The sequence below is a fragment of the Vipera ursinii genome, assembly GCF_947247035.1.
Source record: "Vipera ursinii genome assembly, chromosome: 4".
Lineage (NCBI taxonomy): Eukaryota > Metazoa > Chordata > Lepidosauria > Squamata > Viperidae > Vipera > Vipera ursinii.
Window position 1 is genome coordinate 38786106 of NC_139514.1, and position 21773 is coordinate 38807878.

At 38.7% G+C, this 21773-nt stretch overlaps 1 protein-coding gene across 1 annotated transcript in view; it reads right to left on the reverse strand.

Moving 5' to 3' along the window:
* Positions 1-921: 921 nt before the first annotated feature.
* The window catches only part of POU2F1 (POU class 2 homeobox 1), a gene marked incomplete at its 5' end in the record, with an annotated part of 111678 nt that continues 90826 nt past the window's right edge, over positions 922-21773 (reverse strand). The window contains 8 exons of the mRNA XM_083361900.1: positions 922-4542; positions 6948-7036; positions 7442-7790; positions 16911-17016; positions 17439-17618; positions 18685-18830; positions 19501-19642; positions 20911-21084. Of these exons, the coding sequence (XP_083218026.1) occupies positions 4232-4542; positions 6948-7036; positions 7442-7790; positions 16911-17016; positions 17439-17618; positions 18685-18830; positions 19501-19642; positions 20911-21084 (1497 nt within the window). The 3' untranslated portion in view covers positions 922-4231. The remainder of the gene's footprint in view (positions 4543-6947; positions 7037-7441; positions 7791-16910; positions 17017-17438; positions 17619-18684; positions 18831-19500; positions 19643-20910; positions 21085-21773) is intronic.

Sequence of the window (21773 nt, forward strand, 5' to 3'; positions counted from 1 at the left end):
GCTAAAACAAACTGAACAGTAATAGGCCCTCATTCCCTGTATTACTTGAACAGTTCAACAAAGGGACCTGTTGGCTTGATTTCTGGTGCTTCGAAGCATTAAGCTACAAATGACCAGAGATTCAATATTATATATTGCCAGATGATGTTTACAATAAAACCAATAAAATACAAACTAGTAATAACTTAGCTGATATTATGTTTTCTGGAGATCTAGCTTTTCAATTTGAACTATGTAAGTCAATGTGGGTTGAGCTACTTACTGCAGGTGGCCTAGAAGACATTCTTGAACCAACAGGATATCTGGACAGTTTATTGGCATGGCCGTAATAGTTGTGTTTCAATAGAATTGCTATTTATGTAGATAGATTTATACATTTCCAAAGGAAAGGGGAAAAAGTAAAAAAGTCTACATTTAATAGCCTTACATAAAGTTCAAGCCCTGAACAGAAAGGAGCCATATTATGTCAGAAAAGCATGTTATGCTGTTCAAAAGTAAACTGTTAAAAATATTCATATGATGCTTGTTGCATATATGAACACTGTACATGAAATCCATAATGTATAAACTGGTAGCACATGATCAACAGGAAAATGGAAACCCAATTTTGAAATTCTAAACTTCATAGGTTTAATGTTTTCAACACCTGCTGTACGTCTGTAGACGAACATTTTTCTTACTACAGATAGTATTTACAATGACTGTAAATGCTCACAAGCTAGATCAACCTCAGACTATTATCTTAAAATATTTGTCAAGAGAATACGTAGACAGTGAACATATTTTTGAGTGCATAAACTGCGTTTGTAGTGACTATCTGAAAGTTGTCACAACTTCTAGAATATGTTTGTGTTTTCTGGATCTCCGTATTGTTTATTCCTACATATTCTCTAATTATACACATCTGATATTCTGCTGAAGTTTTAAATCAATTGTAAATTTTACAATATTATGGAAGCTGATAATTATTTTAGACTGTGCAATAATGTTTATACGTTAATTTATGGAGCATGTATATTACTGAGTAGAATTGGTGGCAAAATAATAGTGATAACCATTTAAACTCCAGTATTTTGTATTATTGGAAATTTTTAGTAATCTCTTGATAACTCATCAAATACATAACCGCATCACTTATATTAAACAAAAGTCTTACAATTCAACCAAACAACTGTTGATTTGTCTGTGTCTGAATTTCCAGTTTCTCTGATATAAGACTTATAACACCTCTTAGATGTGTGGCTATTTGTTCGACATAGGGAAGAGTGGAAAGGTCTAAAAAAGGTTTATAAATAAGTTCATATAATTCATGTTTGATTCATGCATTATATGAGCAAATTAAAATAGTTATAAATGTTTTATAGCAATCATCTGAGCTAATCAGAATTCTGAGTATCTCTATACCTTCACACCTAACAAAAAATAGTGAACCTAATCAACTACAGGCAGACAAACCAAATTAATTTCCCTGAATTTCCTTGAAATGTTTATGATGATAAAATGGGGTGTTTTTTTGTTTTTTGGTTCATAAATCCATAGGACCTTTTCCTTGAAGCCTATGGATGAGCAAACACAATCAAAAGTCTCCATTACCTTATTTGCTTTTAGAATTATATGTGGGTTTGTGCGTGTATAAAAAAAGCAAAACCTTTATTCAATGGACAAAATAAACATTTACTGGACCAATATTTCCTTTGGTAGAAATCAGTCAATATAATGGCCTATAGGCCAGCATCTTGAATATACTCCTGTCTCCTTACTTTAACTGCACCATGCTGTTGCTGTAAGTCAATTAAATCTTTTACACAAGATATTATAATTTTATTCTGAGACTAGAATTATGGTGATAGCATATCCCAGGATTTATACTGATCCAAACTGCTATGGAGAATGCAGAATCAGCTAAATTAGTAAGCATTTGCCATTGTCATTCTATTTACCCACCCCGAACCATGGAAATTAGAAAATAATCAAGTTAAGACTTTGTCCTAAGGATATACAAAAAGATCAACCTCTCCCCACCAAAAGAGTAAAACAAGCAGCAATTTTTACATAAAATAATAAACAAATGAAAAGAAATTGTCAGTAGCATCTATCACCTCTCTGCATCTGAACTGCACTTATACAAACTAGTCCATTAGTACAGCAGCTTGCTAGAAATTGACTTTGGTTCAAGCTTAGTTTTAAAAAAATAAAACATTAAAAAAAAATAAACACACATTAAAGACGGTGGACGGACATTTGCTCATTTCCCTGCTTAACAGTTCACAAGTTTTTTTTAAAAGTTTTAGGAAATAGTTTCTTTTATTTAAATAGCTTGTGAATCAGGAAGTTGAAGGTTCAGAGATGAACAGAGAGCAGGCAGCATGATAGTAGGCGGAGAGGAGACAGATTTCTGCCAGTTGATAGTTAATGCAGATCTGCAAACTGCGGTCACCAGTGAGAGATGGCAATCGAAATGAACTCTCTTTGTTATTAGGTGATCAGAGACAAGATTTTTTGGGGGGGTGGGGCAAGGAATGGACTGCAGCTATGTGAGCTTAAGAACTTCCTCGTCCTTCTTCCCCCTCTTCCAAATATTAATAGGAAGGAACATTGAACAGTTCTGATATTTTCCAATTTGTAGCAAAGGGATAGGAAAGTGCCAGCTATGCAGTAGTGATTCAACTTCTTTTTATCTGAGAAAAGATGAGTTCAGGTCAATATATCATTTCTGTCTCCTTTCCTCCATCTCTCTCTCTCTCATCCATTGTCAGCAGTTGTTTGCACATACTACTTGATGCTTGAGAACAGTTTTTCCCTCTTTAGTAGAGATGTTTACTGCCATAAATGATTTAGCTAGCAGCAAAAAAACAGAAACAGCACGAAACATTGCAAAATACATGCAACATGCTAGTGCTCATCATATTCCACAGCAAGTTGGCCTGTTTTTAAATCATCCCTTACCACCTGTTCCCACAGCAGCAAGCAATGGTAAAAACACTACAAATTGTTTACAATGGAACAAGATTACAAGGCTGCTTTTTATGGCTGTGTTGGCACAAATGCTACTTCCTATTCATGTGACCCAGTTTGCTTCTGGAACAGAAGTGTTTTAAATTCAAAATAATTTTAATACAATCATAAAATCAAGAGACTCCAGGAAAAAAATTATATATCTAAAGGTAAACCAATGCAGCTTTTTGAAAGCCTATGCCAAACAGCTGGTAGGAACATTTAGTGGGTGCATATGAGTTGTCAGCAATATAGGCAGTCTCCTGAGAAAGTAAATAACAGAAATATTTCCCAAAGTTGTAAAGTGGCAATTTCCATGCAATTAGGAAATAAGAGAATTGTCAACATAAAAGTTGAAACAGAGGCCAAATCCTTTCCCCCTTGGATCAACAAGAGCCAAAGACGTGCAAATGAGGGCTAGATTTGGCCAAATATGATGAACACTGCTGTCTAAACAAAACTCCCACCTCACATGCGTGGACTATCTTCGCACATGACCCTCAGTATGTTTCTTTTAACTGCTAACGCTTCTGAGAGAATCTCACAAAACACTCTACCAAGAAAATTATAAAGGATATTTGTGATTCACGCGCTTCTCCCTCTTCTCTCTTCCCTCTGAGTGCATGGGAACTCACAGAAACTGTTCCAGGAGCAAAGAGAAATGTGTCCAAACTTTCTTTTTCTCTTTATATAAAAAATAATAATAATCATAAAGAGATACACAAGTAATACAGGCCTGCCTAAACTGTACCAGTTAAGAAAGGAATCCCCAACACGATTGATAAGATTATAAACATCTTGTATGACATTATGGCCTGTACAACAGACCAATAAAAGATAATTAAAAAAAAGATATTTAGATCAAAAAGAAAAGAAAAAAAAAGAAAATCCATTCCTGTGTTTGAGTTGATAACCCACCTTAACTTGTCACTGAGACTGCTGGAAATGATAAGTAGTCCTTTTTTTTTACATTTTTGGTTAGAAAGTTCTCCAATCAATGAAGCAATCCTGAAAAGACAAGTGTTTTCTTATAAAATTAGGCAATTGTTTGTCCCAGTTTTAAATCGTTCTTTTTCTTGCTTTGTTTTTTTCCTGTTTCTAATATTTTTCCTTCTCTCCCTTGCCCCCAGTAAGACGGCATGAGGAAGCCAATCACAATTTGCAGTTCAGAAGCCCAGCTGCCAGCCCAACTCACTGCAGCATGAAACAGGCTAGGGTTAGCACAGCTCAGCCCAACTCACTGTGCCTTGGAGGCCGTAGTGGTGGTAGAAGCAGCCCCACTGGCTGAAGCTACTGTGAAGAGAGAGTTCTGGATAGATTCTGCTGAGGTGGAGGTGGCATGAAGGCTGGCAACTGGTCCAGAGGCCCCTGCGGAAGCTGCAGCTGCAGAGACCAAACTAACTGGGTTGCTGGTGAGCAGTGAAAGATTCTGAGGGTTCAAGAACAGTGGGGCAGTTACGATGTTGGGTGTACCTCCAGCATTGGCAAATACCAAGTTCCCAGTTGCATCCAGCGATGTTATTGGAAGAGAGCCACCAGATGCAAGAGCTAAAAAGAGGAGTAATAAATGTCAGCATTAACACAGCCAGCTCCCTCCCTAAAATACCATAGGCCAGTGATGGGAAACCTTTTAGAGACCGAGTGCCCAAACTGCAACCCCAAACCCACTTATGTATCGTCAGGTGCCGGTGGGTGTGGCCAAATGGGTGGGCGTGGCCCATTAGGTGGGTGTGGCTGCGGTGGTAACGGCAGACTGGGTGGGACTAAAAAGTTCAATCAATCAATTCCAACTTTGCAAGATCTTTTTTTTTCCCAGCAAGAAGTTGAAATTGATTGATTGATTAACCTTTTTTTTTTGCACATGGCAGCGGAGGCCTAAAGCGAAAAGGTTTTATAAAACCCAGCTGAAGCACTAGGACTGGGGCGACGGCTCGTGTGCCCACAGAGAGGGCTCTGCGCGCCACCTGTGGCACGCGTGCCATAGGTTCGCCACCACGGCCATAGGCAAACAAAAGAAAAAAAAAAGAAGAGCTTCCTTTTTAGGTCTCTTTAATGATTTGAAATTGCAAACTCATTTTCCACTTAAGAAAATTTACAATTTTTGCCACATAGGAAATGCAGATTTGAAGAGTGAACGTTCATTAGATTCATTATGAAAGATCATGAAAATCACAAAATCGTGTTTCTAAAAACTTGGGATGACTTCCCAAATTGAGGCAAAGAATCCTTAGATTCTAATCACGTAGCTGGCAGATGATAAAACTCTTTTTTATATCTTGTCAGTGTGGGTATTTTGCCTTGCCAATTCTGTCTAATGGACCACATAATGAGATTTGGATGCCAATTCAATAAGGAGTTCGAGCATCTTTAATCACTGAGCTCATAGCCTCAGAAATCTTTGGTCTGTAGCTTCAAAAACCAAATAGACTTAGATATACTTCTAAATACAGTATGTACCAAATTCAAAACAGAAGGGGGGGGTTCTCAGCGACTGTTCATTTCACAAAGGACAACCAATTTGGTGTAGCAGTTAAGGGGCTAGTGTAGAAACCACAAGAATGTGAGTTCCAGGCATCTCTTAGGCATGAAAGCTGGCTGGGGGACCTTGGCTTAATCACATACTCTCAGCCCAACCTACCGGGAAAGGTATGTTGTAAGGAAAATAAGAGGCAGGACAATTAGGTGCCTTTGCCACCTTTAGAGAGAGAAAAATAAAAGAGAAAGTAACATTTGCCCAATCTTTCCAACATTTTGGGGGAAATTTGTACGTAAGTATTTTGGTTTTACCACTGATCCTACCACTGAGTTTAAAGCAAGTTACAAGGTAGTTAATGTGTCAGATTTTTTTTAATGTAATTTAATATGCGAACATGCATATTAGAGGCCTATTTGTTGCCTTTCATCCTAAGATAGACCGAAATAGACATTTTTTATTCGTTATGTTTCTTTAGAAATAAATCCCTGTTAAATTATTTCCACTATGGGCCTTTACATATTATTTATTTATTTGTTTGTTTGTTTGTTTGTTTTATATACCGCCCTTCTCCCGGAGGACTCAGGGCGGTGTACAGAGCAATAAAGTAAGAATACAATAAAGCAATAAAGTGAGAAAATTTTAAAACCCAAATCCATCAGGCCAGGCCGGCTTGTTGGAATAGATAAGTTTTTAGATCACGCCGGAAGGAGCGAAGGTCGGGGGCCATCCGGATTTCAGCTGGTAAGCGGTTCCAAAGGATTGGCGCACCCACCGAGAATGCTCTCCCCCTGGGCGTCACCAGCCGACATTCTCTGACCGGTGGCACCCTGAGGAGGCCCTCTCTGTGGGAGCGCACAGGACGGAGGGATGTTGACGCTGGCAGTAGGTGCTCCCGTAGGTAATCCAGACCCATGCCATGTAGGGCTTTGTATGTCATCACTAGCACCTTGAATTTAACCCGGAAGGCAACTGGAAGCCAGTGCAGCTCACGGAGCAGAGGTGTAATATGGGAGTATCGGGAGACCCCCAAAAGCACTCATGCAGCTGCACTCTGCACCAGCTGAAGCTTCCGAGTGGTTCTCAAGGGCAGTCCCATGTAAAGAGCGTTGCAGTAGTCAAGGCGAGAGGTCACAAGTGCATGGGTGACTGTACGCAAGGCATCCAGGTCCAGATAGGGTCGCAGCTGGCGCACCAGACGAACCTGGGCGAAGGCCCCTCTAGTCACAGCTCCTATATGATCTTCTAAGGAGAGCTGTGAATCTAAGAGGACACCCAGATTGCGAGCCTTATCTACGGGGGGTAATAACTCGTCCCCGATATTAAGAGATGGAATAATCTGAATATCCTGACATGCCGGTATGTACAGCCATTCAGTAATATCTACAATATCTATAATATCTACAGCTTTCAAAAAGAAGAAACAGAAAAAAGAGTGTAGAAACGTAACAGGAATAGAAAGTAGAGTGTAGTAACTAACCTTGAATAGTTGCCAATGTACTGTTGCTCATCAGAGCTGGGCTGAGAGCACCACCTAGCGTCCCAGGATTGAGACTAAGTAAGGCACCTCTGCAAATCCAAAACGCAAAGCAAAACAAAACCAAACAACCAAAAAAACAGGTGAGTTGTAAGGGCAAAAATGTATCTTTTTCTAGAATTTTAACTATAAGAACTGAAGCAGATCTATTAAGTAAACTATTTAATTTGGATTATACAATAACCCACTGTGACACTGTAAATATTTGAAGAGGAAAGTGATAGAAATATGAACACGGATTGTAACGCCACTAAATATTTTCAAACTAGGAAAAGTGTCAAACGTTATACTGTTGTACTTTCATTTAACAGAGAACTAACAGGATTGGTAGATTTTTAATCACCATATATTTTAGATAAAGGTACTGAAATGTGATGACTCCTAGGTTCTCTCACTTAACTTGATACTTTAAAAAAACAAGTTTTAAAGATACTCACCCAGCTGCAAATTGGGAAGATGCCATCAGGCCTGGATTCAATCCTGCCGCAGCTGCCATAGCAGCCAGACTTGCATTTGCAGGCAATTGTGCAGCTCCTTGTAGTGCAGCTGCTGCTGCTGCAGTTTGCAAACCAGAAGCAGTTACCATCACCTGGCTGGTCCCAAGTGCCGAGGTCAAGGGGGTGGAGGTTGTCTGGGTTGTGGTTGTCTCACTGGCACTGGATGCCTCAGATGTGGAAGCTGAGGCAGAAGGAGAAGGACTTAGGGAAGGTGATGTTACTGCCGAGGAAGCTGGAGGTGCCGTAGAAATTACGGTCGCTGTATTGTTGGCTATGGTTTCTGTGGTGCCTAAAATGATACAATATTTGAAGTAGTACCTGGATGAGACATTGCTAAATGGAGCCAACGTTGCTCTAATGCAGGGGTCTTCAAACTCGGCCCTTTTATGACTCATGGACTTCAACTCCCAGAATTCCTCAGCCAGGCATGAGTCATAAAAGGGCCGAGTTTGAAGACCCCTGCTCTAATGGAACAAAAGAGCAAGAATTTGAGTATAAACAGTGGTTAACTCAGGGGATGCAAGGATCCTTGCTTAATGACTGCCCTGCTTAGTGACTGTTCAACGTTATGACAATGCTAAAAAACTAACTTCAGAACCAGTTCTCACATTTACAACCACTATAACATCCTGTGGTTAAGTGACTGCTATTTCTATGCTTTATAGCTGGCTTCTAACAATTAGTCAATGGAAAAGTCAGCAGTGGGGGGCGGAGCCAGCTGTCAGAGCGGGCGGCTGTGTGAACGGAGTTCTCTCCACGCACAACCTCTCACCCAGTGTTCGCGGGGGCTTTTCGGAGCTTCAGGAGGTCCTGTAGGGACACCCGAAGTTGCAGGCAGCCCGGAGAACCTTCATGAGTGTCGATTCGTGTTGGAGATCCGGAGAAAGTCTGATGCGAGCGAACCGGGGAGAAGGAGGCCAGTAATGGCCGACATGAAGATCTGACAGAGGGACGGAGCTAGCACGTAAGCAGCGGGACAACGGTAGAGCGGAGCCGATGGAGAGTATATCCGAATATCTAATAGGAAGCGCTTGAGAAAGAGGTACTGGTTTGAAGTGGGTGCCTCACGGAGAGGGAATAAGCGGCGATAGAAGTTTCGAGGGAGGTGTTTGGCAAAAACAGCAAGAAAAAGAAATTCGAAGACTATATGACTGCATACTAGCTGGAGATAAACTACAACAGGTCAAAGTCCGATCTTGGAGCCTTAGAGACTGAACTTTGGATTGTCGGGCATGGAAAGCGATCAGCTTGGTTTATCCTGGTCTATCTTGGTAAATTTTGAACTTTTGAACTTTTGAAACTTTTGAAATTTTACTCTACTTGTCACGGGCGGCCATTTGACATAGCAATTTAGTAATTGGAGGTTTGTTTAGTGGGACACCTACGGGTCTTTGACAGTAGAGGAAGACGGAAAAGGTGTCAACTTCTGCGCCGGAAACGGGGCAAATTAAAAAAAAAAGAACGTGACTTTGAATATATCCAGACATATATATTAAAGAATTCTATTATATAAATCGCTTAGTTGGTAATAAGTATCTGGTGGTAACTGTTTTATATACTTTTTGTCATAGAGTTAAAAGGTTTATATAAGACTCAGGGTATTACATATTTATAAAACGCGTGTTACAACCGGGAAAACATGACAAGTATTTCGGGAGTAACTAAGCCTAGCGCTGGCAAAAAGGCGGCAACACAGGGACAAGGGATGGCCTCAAGTCCCTCCAATCAGAAATCTATAGAGGATATGCTGCAAAGGGAAAGATCTAACTCAAATTCTTTTAAAGATCTACATGCCCTTTTGCAAAATTTACACGAGGTAATGGCCAAAAACCATGAGGAGATGAAGAGAGAAATAGGCCAAATAAGAAACGACACTGGTGAATTAAAGGGGAAAATCCAAGCGATAGATGATAAATTTGAAGGGATTCAACAACAATTAGTCAAAAATGAACAAAGACTTCAAGATATGGAAGCTAGAATGGAAAAAGAGGAAAAGAGAGTAGATGATTTAAATGAAACACTTCTTCAGGCTAATAAGGAGCTAGAGACAACAGTCATTTTTCTGGAAGCAGAAAAGGCTGCTCATTATCTACGCTTCCAAAATGTTCAAGAAAAAAGAGGGGAAGATTTGTTGGTCATGATGGCAGAACTGATGGCAAAGGCACTCGGTGTAGGGAAGGAGGAAATGCTGGCGGAAATTGATGAAACATACAGGGTCCAAACTAATTATGCGAGAAGGCACAACCTCCCAAAAGAAGTACACGTAAGGCTAGGTAAAAAATCAATTCGGGATGAGCTTCTGCATAGATCTAGAGAGGAACCATTAGAACTTCGGGGCCAACAAATTACCATCCTTAAACAGATACCTAAAAGGATGAGGGATCTGAGACGTGGCTATCAATTCTTAACATCTAAATTAATTAGGGAAAATGGAAACTTTAGATGGCTAACACCAGAGGGTATCCTAGTTACGTGGCAGGACAGAAGGCATAGACTGGACACGATAGAGAAGGCAGAAGATTTTTACAAACTCCACTTCCATAGCCAAGAGGAAGTAGATTTAGAAGATCAAGATGGAAGGGAGGTAAGAGAAAGAGATACAATACGAGTGGCAATGGATGGCAAGGTCTTAGCAACAGAGGATAGAAGGAACAAATCTGGAGAGTTAACAGAGAAACATGGAGCCAGAGACAAGGAAGAGAGAGAGCCCCGAATCACGAGATCCACAAAAACCAGAAATAAGTAAGATGAAGGGAGGTGAGTGTAGTATTATGTCTGTGAATATTAATGGACTGAATTTGCCAGTGAAAAGGCGGAAATTTTTTAATAGGCTTATTCACCAACAATTGGATATCGTGGCAATACAAGAAGTCCATATAAAGGAACAACAAAAATATTTGTTAGTACAACCAAAAATAGGGAACCTATTCGTTTCCTTAGACCGACACAAGAAAAAGAGAGGAGTGGCATTATATGTAAACCCAAAATTGATAGCAAAACAAATCTATAACGATAAAGAGGGTAGAATACTGATAGTCGAGGTTGTAATAAATCATAGGAAGGTCATGATGGTAGAGATATATGCCCCAAATCATAACCAAGAACAATTTTTTAAAACACTTCACAATAAGATATGTAGCATTGATTATGAGGAGATCTGTTTAATAGGAGACTTTAATGCTATCCTAGATAGAAATTTGGATTATATGGGTAAGACGCTTAGGAAAAAGAAGAGAAGAATTCTACCGAGATCTTTTCTCAACTTGGCTAATGACCTAAATATCCAAGATGTCTGGAGGGAAAGAAATCGTAAGGCTAGACAATATACATATTACTCCAATCGACATAACTCATGGTCTAGAATAGAGATGGTATGGATGACGAAAGAAATTAGTTCTGAAATAGACGAGGTGCATATAGCGACAGGTACTTGGGCAGATCACAATCCTATTAAACTTAACTGGAAAGGTTCCAAAAAAACACCCAGATGGACGCTACAAAGAGCAATTTTAAAAGAAGACGAATTCAAATCTAAGATGGAGAGAGAACTAAGTTTTTTCTTTAAGGAAAATAAAGCTATAGACACCTCAGTACAAAACAATTGGGATACAGCCAAGGCTATGATGAGAGGGGTAGCGAGGGCATACATGGTATACAAAAACAAGGGGAAAAGACAACAACGGGAAAGATTAGAAGGGGAATATAAGAGTTTAGAAGTTATACTCCAACAAGATCCACAAAAAGAGAATATCAAGCAATCTATGGATCTGATTAAACACAAGCTTAATATTTTAGACAAAGAGAAATTAGCACAACAACTGAGAAACACGAAACAAAATTTTTTTGAAAATGCAAATAAACCGGGCCGTTGGCTCGCATATAAATTGGGAAAACAAAAGGGGAAAAACTGGATTCGCGAACTACGAGATGAGGAAGGGAGAATATTCCACCAGGAAGGAAAAAAAAATTATAGCCCAGGAATTTTATGAGCGTTTATACAAAGAAGATAGCCAGGCAAGTGTGGAGAAAATGGAGGAATATCTTCAAAAAGCCAAACTACCCAAGGTCACAGAAGATACCAGAAATATGCTAAACGAGGAAATTCGGCTATCTGAGGTGATAAAAGCTATCAATGCACAAAAGAACAATAAAGCATCGGGCCCTGACGGTCTCCCATCAGAAATCTATAAAGAACTACAAAATATCTTAGCACAACCCCTAGTGGAGGTATTTAACGCAGTATTAGAAGGCGCAAGAACGCCTAAATCTTGGTCGGAGGCTAACATAACCCTTATCCCGAAAGATAATACGGACCACACATTAATCCAAAATTATAGACCCATATCACTTCTTAATTCGGACTATAAGATATTTACATCAATTATAGCGGAACGATTGAAACGATTTCATACACGCAGACCAGAATGGCTTTCTTGCTAAGAGACACACTAAGCACAACATTAGAATAATATTAGATACGTTGGAGTACTATGAATTACATAGTGGACAACAGATGGCATTACTCTTTTTAGATGCCCAAAAGGCATTTGATAATGTTAAATGGTCTTTTTTGCACCAACAACTTAGCTTCATGAATATGGGTGAAAAATTTATAAATATAATTAGGGCAATTTATGACAACCAGGAAGCAAAAATAATTATTAATGGGGAAGCATCTAGGAAGTTTCAAATTCAAAAGGGAACACGGCAAGGCTGCCCCTTATCACCATTGCTGTTTATATTGACACTTGAAGTATTAACGAGAATTATAAGAAATGACCCAAAGATAAAAGGATTAACCATTAAAAAGGAAACCTTTAAACTTCAAGCCTTCGCGGACGATCTGGTTTTTATTATGGAGGATCCATGTCAGACGGGACCAAATCTATTGGAAGAACTATCTAAATATGGTGAGGTTGCCGGACTGCGAATAAATAGAAATAAGACCAAGATGATTGTTAAAAATATGACCAATAAACAAAAAGAAAATCTGGCTGGAATCATGGATATAGAAATAGTCAAGAAAATAAAATATCTAGGGATTAATATTACGGCTAGATGCACCTCACTCAAAAAAGATAATTATGATAATGTAGTGAATCAAATAAAAGGTGATCTGGAAAGATGGGGAAATCTAAAACTCTCATTATTGGGAAGAATCGCTGTCATTAAGATGAATATTCTGCCTAAAATCCTGTTTCTGTTTCAGAATATCCCAATACAACTCGATTCTAAATTTTTTAGAAATTTGAATAAATTATCATTAAATTTTGTTTGGCAGGGGAAAAAACCAAGAATTAAATTGAAATATTTACAGGACACGAAGGAAAATGGGGGTTTTGGATTGCCAGACTGGGAATTATATTACCATGCCGCGGCTCTGAGTTGGATTAGAGAATGGGTAATCTTGAGAAATAGAAGACTATTAACTTTAGAGGGTCACGATTTGCAATATGGCTGGCATGCTTTCCTATGGACGGAGAAACAAGGTCTTTTCTCACATTTTCAAAAACATCGGATCAGGCAAGCGTTACTTAATACCTGGAAAAAAATTAGATCTTACAATTACACTAAAGTACCGGTCTGGCTATCCACCCTTGAAGCGATTGTTTACCCAAATCTATTTGATTTGGGTAACATAATTTCATACAAGGATATTCTGAATGAGGAGGGGGAATTGAAACTTAAGAATGAACTAGAATTACAAGGTATAAAACTCGATTGGTGGGCCTATTTACAAATCCAATCAAGATTTAGGAAGGATAAAAATAAATGGGGGATATATACCTCTGAAAAAGCATTGGACAAAATATTATTGGGACCAGACTCTAAACAAATAAGGAATTTATATAAATTGCTTTTGGGATATAAGCTGTTTGAAGAGCAAGTGAAGGATCCCATGTTGATCTGGGCTAACAATTTAGGACATAACATTGACTTAGGTACTTGGCAAACAATTTGGGACAGAAATAAAAAGATAACACTGGCCTCATCGTATAAAGAAAATTTATTTAAAATGTTTTATCGATGGCATCTTCCCCCAGCCCGTCTAGCAAAAATGTATACAACAGCATCTCCCAAATGTTGGAAGTGCTCTGAAGAGATAGGCACATACTTCCATACGTGGTGGTCTTGCAGTAAAACACAAAAATTTTGGAGAATGATTTGGATTTGGCTGAAAGAAATATTGAAACAAGATATTGAGTTTAGTCCAGAACTTTTTTTGTTGGGAATTACGAAAGAGAAATATCCTAAAGATGTGCTATATTTAACGATCCATATTATCACAGCAGCTAGAATGTCATTTGCGCAAAAATGGAAAAAGAATGAGATCCCAGGAGAAAAAGAGGTTATTAGGAAAATTTGGGATTGCGCAGAAATGGACAAACTAACTTTGGAACTAAAGAATAAAGATCAATCAGACTATTATAGAATTTGGAACAAATTGTATCTTTGGAGGGATAAAAAGAAAGGTCCTTAATAGGTTTTACAGACTAGCTCATTGTCTTAAATATTCTGTTATTTCACTGATTTGTAACTTAAGTGTATCTAAGTGTTTCTTTGATGTACATATGTACATATATATATACATATATACACCTCAGAAAACAAATATACATGTATATATATATATATGAACATTGTAGACAAAAAGATTTGTTAGCCCGCTGGTACTGTGTCCAATGTTTTTAAATAATAAATTTAATAAAAAAAAAAGAAAAGTCAGCAGTAAAATCACAAGTCACAATCATGGGATGTCTTGCTTAACAACTGCAGTGAAAGTAAAATTGTAAGTCAGTCATCATCATGTGATGTCTGAGTGATTACACCACTTAACTATGAAGTGGCTGGTTTGATTGTAGTCATTAAGCGAGGACTGTGGTTCAAACATCCAGATAGAAAAAGGCTTCAGAATACACACAAATGAGTGATAACTTGAAGATTAACAATAAGCCTTTCTCATCAAAAAGAATGGACCAAATATTCAAATTAACAAGGATAGCTGACCTTTTCATAATGGAATAAATGTGTAGCCTGACCTTCACAGAGCTATACTATGCTAAAATATCATGCTTATAACTTGATACATTTAAAGATTTAGGGTTCAGATATGACCCAAGTAGAATTACTAGTTTTGGTTGGCTCATAAACTACTTTTTGTTGGATAGTTGAGCTATACTAGTTACTCATATTCTATCAAGTTTCATTATTGTAACATCCTCTCTGTAAAGCTGTTTTTCAAATGTGTCTAGAAATAAACAGCAGCAGGTATTCCAACTGCGTTACTGGTTCCTACTTCAATTTGCATGCCATCTTTCACTTTTTAACTAAGAAAGCAGAATGTGTTTTAAAATAAATAAAATTGTTTCTGTTGCTTTTATGACTGTTACGTTTAGTTTATAAGTCATATCAAAATAGGACATTTAGTGTTCTCTTTCAAATATTCAGTTCAAATAGTTTGATTTGACTTATAAACTACTATAATGAACATTTTCTCACTGTTCTCTTTGGTTTCAATAAGCATAGCCTTGCTCCTAACAGATTATCCAGAAGAAACAAAATACATTAAGAAATCATAATATAAGTGAAGGATCCAGTTGAGATGGATGATCTCAATTTCAAAATTAGTCTATTTCTTTTGAGAAATCCAATATATTATTTCCAATTATGCCTGGCCATTCGTGGATCAACAATGTTTTAAAATAGCAATATATGGCATTTGGTATATGTAATACCCCTAATTCAACTGAAGGATTGAATACTGGCTAATTTTTTTTATCAGGATTTGCATGCACTTTCCTGATGCTATCAAGTTCTTCCTCAATCTCTCAATGCTATAATCTTAGTGCTTCCTCCAAAACAAGAGACATCATTTCAGTACTCCTGATCCCTCTGCAAGTCAAATCTCTCTAAGGTGTGTGTTTGGATAAAAAGTGTTTGAGCAGCAGCGGAGGCACAGAGCAGGATTACTGTCAAGAAGACGTGGGTGCACTGCTCGCTCGCGTGAGCCAGCCTCATTGACAGCAATCCCGCTGTACACCTCTGCTTCCTTTCACTTGGACAGAGCAAATAAACTTAAGCCACTGCTGGTCAAACATCTTTTATCCGAATGGAGATCTTTGGGAGATGAGGAGCTCCATCTGAGTGTGAATACAATGCTTGAAAACGCAGCGGATCACCGTGTTTCCAAGGCTCCCGTAGGTGCTCAAATACCTTTTATCCGAACAGAGATCTTGGGGAGTTGGAGAGCGCCATCTGTGTGCGAATGAAATGCTTGAAAACGCAGTGAAATTGCTTCCTTCTAAACCGCCCCATTTGCTCACAGAGGGAGAATCCAGTTTCCCCAAGGTCTCCCTTTGGATAAGAAGCTGATGTGCGCCTATCTGACGTTTGAAAATGAAGCGATTTGCTTCGTTTTGAACTGCCCCATTTGCTGATAGAGGGAGAATCCAGTTCCCCCAAGGTCTCCCTTGGATAAGAAGTTTATTAGCGGCGGCAGCTTGGGTTTCTTGGCTCCATCTGAGTGGAGAAAAGCAGAGGCGCAGCAGCAGGATTGCTCTCAATAAGGCCGGTACACACAAGCAAGCAGCGCACCCGGGTCTTACTGTTTGAGAGCAATCTTGCTGCTGCGCCTCTGCTTTCCTCCACTCAGACGGAGCAGAGACACCCAAGCTCCTGCCACCGCAGGAGTGGGAGGACAAGGAGGAAGAGAAGAGCTGTAACGATTTGTGTCAGCCGGCCGGCCAGGCAAAAACTAGGTTGGGCGGGATGGGTGGCTAGCTGGGAAGGGGGGATCATGGCCGCTCAGGTGGTTGCCGTGAGCCGCTCAGCTGTGCCACAGACAGTAGGGGTTTCTGCACCCGGCCGACTCAGATTCCACGCTTTGCCCCATAGGCGTGCAAATGAAGCAAACTCTTTCCCCCCCTCCCCCCAAGAATGGAAGCTTCCGGGGGCCATGATCTCTTTTGCAAAGAATGGACGCTTGAACTTGTGCGATATCATGGCAACCAGGAGCTTCCCTTGTCAGCACAAAAAGTATTTGCAAGCTTTTCTCCTCTCCCTCAAAGGAAAGAAACCGCGGGAGAGAGGAGGCAGATTTTGCAAGGTAAGTGACTCCAGCACGGCAGGAAGGGAGAGGGAAGCAGTTGTCAGGAGTGGGGAGGTGAATAGGGTGAATACTGTAGAGCTTCTGTGGCTGCTCGTAAGGGCGAACGACTACCATGGGGCTGCAATAGTCATAATTTCGGGACTTGCTCGTAAACACTAGGGGGCGCTGATCACGTAACTTTGAACAAGCGTTAAGTGAACGCTCGTAAATCAAGGATTACCTATATAGACATGATGATGATAATTTTATTTTTAAAGGAGCAAGCTTTTATATGGAGTTGCAGTCCAAATGGCCTCTTACCTGTGACTGCCAAACTAGTTACAGTTGCGCTGGTTAAAGGGAGCCCAGGGTTGACAGTCAAAGTGGTAGCTGCACTGCTTGTCACAAGGCTTGGCGTAGTTGCCACCTATATAGATCAAAAGAAAATAGCTGAAATCCTAAAAAAAGAATGTCACCAATGAATAAAGGAGTCAAATGAAAACGTCTATATAGCTTTAGATTTTTCATAAGCTACCTTTCATTATCTTTAGAAAATCATTAATCTCTCTATGTGTGGAAGAACAAAATTAAATATATTAGCATACTACAAAGGCAGAGTTAAGTACAGTATTCAAAGTGGCATGCCTTAGGCACAAGTATCTTTCTTCATCAGCTACAAAACAGAAATAATAAGAACTGAACTGTGTACATTAATGTCCACTCATCATAACTATCAGATTTTGAGATCCTTAGGAGCAAAAATATTAATATCATCCTCTTGCTGTTCTTAGCAAGAATTGTCAAATTATCTTCCAATCTAACATAATTCAAATGGTTTTGAATTTTTACCAATGAAGTTGGACAAGGGAACATTGCTTTGATGGGCGAGTTGCTGGTTCCACCACTACTAGGTGGGTTAATTCTTTTTTCCTTCTGGCGCCGATTACAGAACCAAACACGGATCACCTCTTTTTCCATTTTCAGCTGGTCAGCTATCATGGTTATCTCTTCCGAGGTAGGCTTTTGGTTCTGAAAGATAAACCATTTAGACTATTTTCTGTTGCATGATATAATTTGGATTATATTCCTTTCTACCGGTATATTAAAAGAAAACTACAATAATAGAACTAAGTACCACAGATACGCTAGATACAAATTATATCTTATTACAAAGTAAAACAAATCTTTATATCATTATAAAGTATGCGGATTTTGCTTCATATTTTAATTCCTAGAATACCTTATATGCCTCTCACTGGAAATCACATACAATTCATTCTCTGAAAGAATAGCAGACAAAGTTGTGAATGTATCCTTCGGTGTCAGAAATAACTTTTTACTTGAAAAAAAAGTCTGATATGGAATTGAATTTAGATCTTAATTTTACTTATGGAAAAGTACTACATCTTAAGTTTGGGATTCTCTTAACACAAGGTTTTAAATGATTAAAACTTGCCTGAATTGTTGCAATAAGAATAGATATTATTTTATTTATTTATTTATTATTTATTAATTCGGTTTATATACCGCCCTACTCCCAAAGGACTCAGGGCGGTTTACAAGGCAAAATTTAAAAACAATACAATATAAAATTAAAATTAAGTTAAATTAAGTCTAGCCGCAAAAAATTAAAATCACAATTTAAAAACATTAAACATTTTCAATTAGATATTTTTTCATAAATAGCTCATTCTATTTAATGATTCTTATACTGTCTGCCTTGTAAATTACTGAATAATATTTTAATAATGGTTTTGAAATACTATACTGATATAACCATTGCCTTAAATATCCAGTGCTAATCTAATGTTACCTTGAAAATTCTTATTCAATTTTATACTGCTTGTAAATCTTTCTAATTTTTTGCTGTTCTTTTATGTTCTTTCTCTCTAATACATCTTCAATTATTTATTAAAATAAAAATATAAAAAATGCAAATGACATATCAATGCAAAGATGCACTTGTTTGTGTGTGACCTATTTTCTACAAAAGTCCTAAAACAGTGTGCATATATGAAAATTTGCACTCCATTTCAACTTTTTTTTAAAAATTGATATATCTTATATACCAGAATAGTACAGTGCAAGTACTGACCTCCAGAAAACTCTTCTCTAAGGCCACACGTATGTTGGTCTCTATGCTGGTGCGTTTCTTCCTCCTACGGTTCAAGCCTTCAATCCCCAGCCCTGGAGAATTCAGGGCACTTGGGCTGGAAAGAGCTGAATCAGATGAGAGGTTTTCTGCAAAAAAGGTCAAGTTAATCATAGTAATTAGTGTAACGTAAGCAGGAAGTTAGTTTAAAGAAAGTAAATTTCATTCACTGTGCTTGCCTAAAAACATACATACATTCCAAAGTTCTATTGTTTGGGACCTGAAGCTCATATGTACAAATCCATTCCAACGAAACAAGCAGCTCACCCACTTGCAAAAAGAAAGGAGACTCAGAATTCCAATGAATGAAGTGAACTTCCCACAACTATCTACACTAACATCTTATTTATTAAACATATGGTTTTACACTGCGGTAAACCGCATATATCCTTATTTAGAATAAAAGTTTGATGTCTACCACTCAGTATTTTTGCTCAAATATTTTTTAACACTTGCCTTAGGAACATAAAATTTTTATGCAATGCTTATGATGTTATTTTTAACAGAAAACAACTATAAATAAGACACAGATATGGAAAAGCTTTAAGCTTTAGCCAATACTGCACAAGATTTATTTATTTTTTGAAAAATCTGACAGGTTTTACTTGTAAATCCTATTCCACATTTTTTTAATATAATGCATTAAGTCTTCTACAGATATATTCCTGTACTTATATCCTCAGGAAAATTAACAGGAAGCATTTTCAGAATTCCAGAAATCAGCTGTGAAATTCTGAGAAAATCTAGACAACTATTTACCTGCATCATTGAGCCACTTTTCCAGAAGTGGTTTTAACTTGCACATGTTCTTAAAGCTGAGGTTCAAGGCTTCAAAGCGAGAAATAGTAGTTTGACTGAAATCATTTCCGTATAGTTTACCCATAGCGAGCCCAACATCACCCTACAAGGACGAAAAGACAGTAATTTGTTCAGGATATCAGATGTAAGATTTCTACTCAATATGTGAGAGATGGTTTTCCACTTTCAGTAAAGTACTATTGTAGAATGTCTGAGGTACTTATTGCAGTAAAGGTAAAGGTTCCCCCACACATGCGTGCTAGTCGTTTCCAACTCTAGGGGCTGGTGCTCATCTTCGTTTCAAAGCCAAAGAGCCAGCGCTTGTCCGAGGACATCTCTGTGGTCATGTGGCCAGCATGACTAGACGCCAAAGGCGCACGGAACGCTGTTACCTGCCCACCATAGTGGTCCCTATTTTTCTACTTGCATTTTTACGTGCTTTCGAACTGCTAGGTTGGCAGAAGCTGGGAAGAGTAACAGGCGCTCGCTCTGTTATGCGGCACTCGGGATTCGACCCGCCAAACTGCCAACCTTCTGATCGACAAGCTCAGCGTCCTAACCCACTGAGCCACCGCGTCCCTTTTGCATGCAGTATAATATGTTCATTTTACAACTGCAATATCTCTTAAAAACTTGCCACAGATGAGTTAATCCCACCTAAGAGATTTTCTATGGGAAGTTATGAAGATGTTTTTGTAACATAGATCCACATCCATGGATGCAATGCTCCGTAATACTAAATGTGAGCTCTATCTAAAGCAGAAGTTCTTTGTTAGCACATTATCTTTAGGAGTCCAACAGATATGCCTCAAAAGTCCCTTATCAAAGTGGGTGCCAAATATCCAATAAGCATTTATTTAAATATATCAGTATTAATACACATTAAAGAATATTGCAAATTTATAAATAAGAAACCACTTCTAATTGGGAAAAGTGATTTAAGAATCTCAGATCTGAATAAAAGGTAAAGGTAAAGGTTCCCCCGCACATGCATGCTAGTCGTTTCCGACTCTAGGGGCCGGTGCTCATCTCCATTTCAAAGCCGAAGAGCCAGCGCTTGTCCGAGGACGTCTCTGTGATCATGTGGCCGGCATGACTAGATGCCAAAGGCGTACGAAACGCTGTTACCTTCCCACCATAGTGGTCCCTATTTTTCTACTTGCATTTTTACGTGCTTTCGAACTGCTAGGTTGGCAGAAGCTGGGACGAGTAACAGGCGCTCACCCTGTTATGCGGCACTCAGGATTCGACCCGCCAAACTGCCAACCTTCTGATCGACAAGCTCAGCGTCCTAACCCACTGAGCCACCATGTCCCTTTCAGATCTGAATACCAGTGACCAAATTCCTTCTAAATGGAAATGCGATCATACCTGAGTGAATCCAAGTTTGATCCGTCTTTGTTTAAAAGTCTTGGCAAATTGCTCAAGCTCCTCAAGATCACTGGGCTCTTCCAAGCTGGGTGTATCAATTCGCTTTGGTGTTGTCTGGCTCTGTGGAAGTGGCTGAATAGGGGTCGCTGCTATTGTGCGTGTTGGGGTTGCTGGCTGCTAAAACACATGGGAAAAGAGAGTAATATGAAAAGTGCAGTAATAATGTATCACAAGAATAATATTCAAATTGTCTTGCTTTCAATTCAAATGCACTTGCACTCAATAGTGTCACTATGGCAGAGGTTCTCAGGCTTTTGTGGTATACAAAACCCTTGCTTTCTCAGTAAATTTTTCATGGTGTCCCAGGGCAAAATAAATACAAAACAATTATTTTCACTAAGTACAGATAGCCCTCGACTTACAACAGTTCGTTTAGTGACCGTCTAAAGTTACAACGGCACTGAAAAAAGTGACTTATGACCATTTTTCACACTTATTACCACTGCAGCATCCCCATGGTCATGTGATTTACATTCAGATCTTGATATGTGGTTCATATTTATGACAGTTGCAGTGTCCCGAGGTCACGTGATTGCCTTTTGCGACCTTCTGACAAGCAAAGTCGATGGGGAAACCAGATTCATTTAACAAGTATGTTACTAACTTAACAACTACAGTGATTCACTTAACAAATATGGCAAGAAAAGTCATAAAATGGGGTGAAGCTCACTTAACAAATTTCTCACTTAGTAACATAAATTTTGGGTTCAATTGTCATCGTAAGTTGAGGACTACCTGTAATTAGGTCAAAATTTAAAATATCCCATGGTGATCCTGTGAGTTTGCTGTTGTGACTTAGGGTG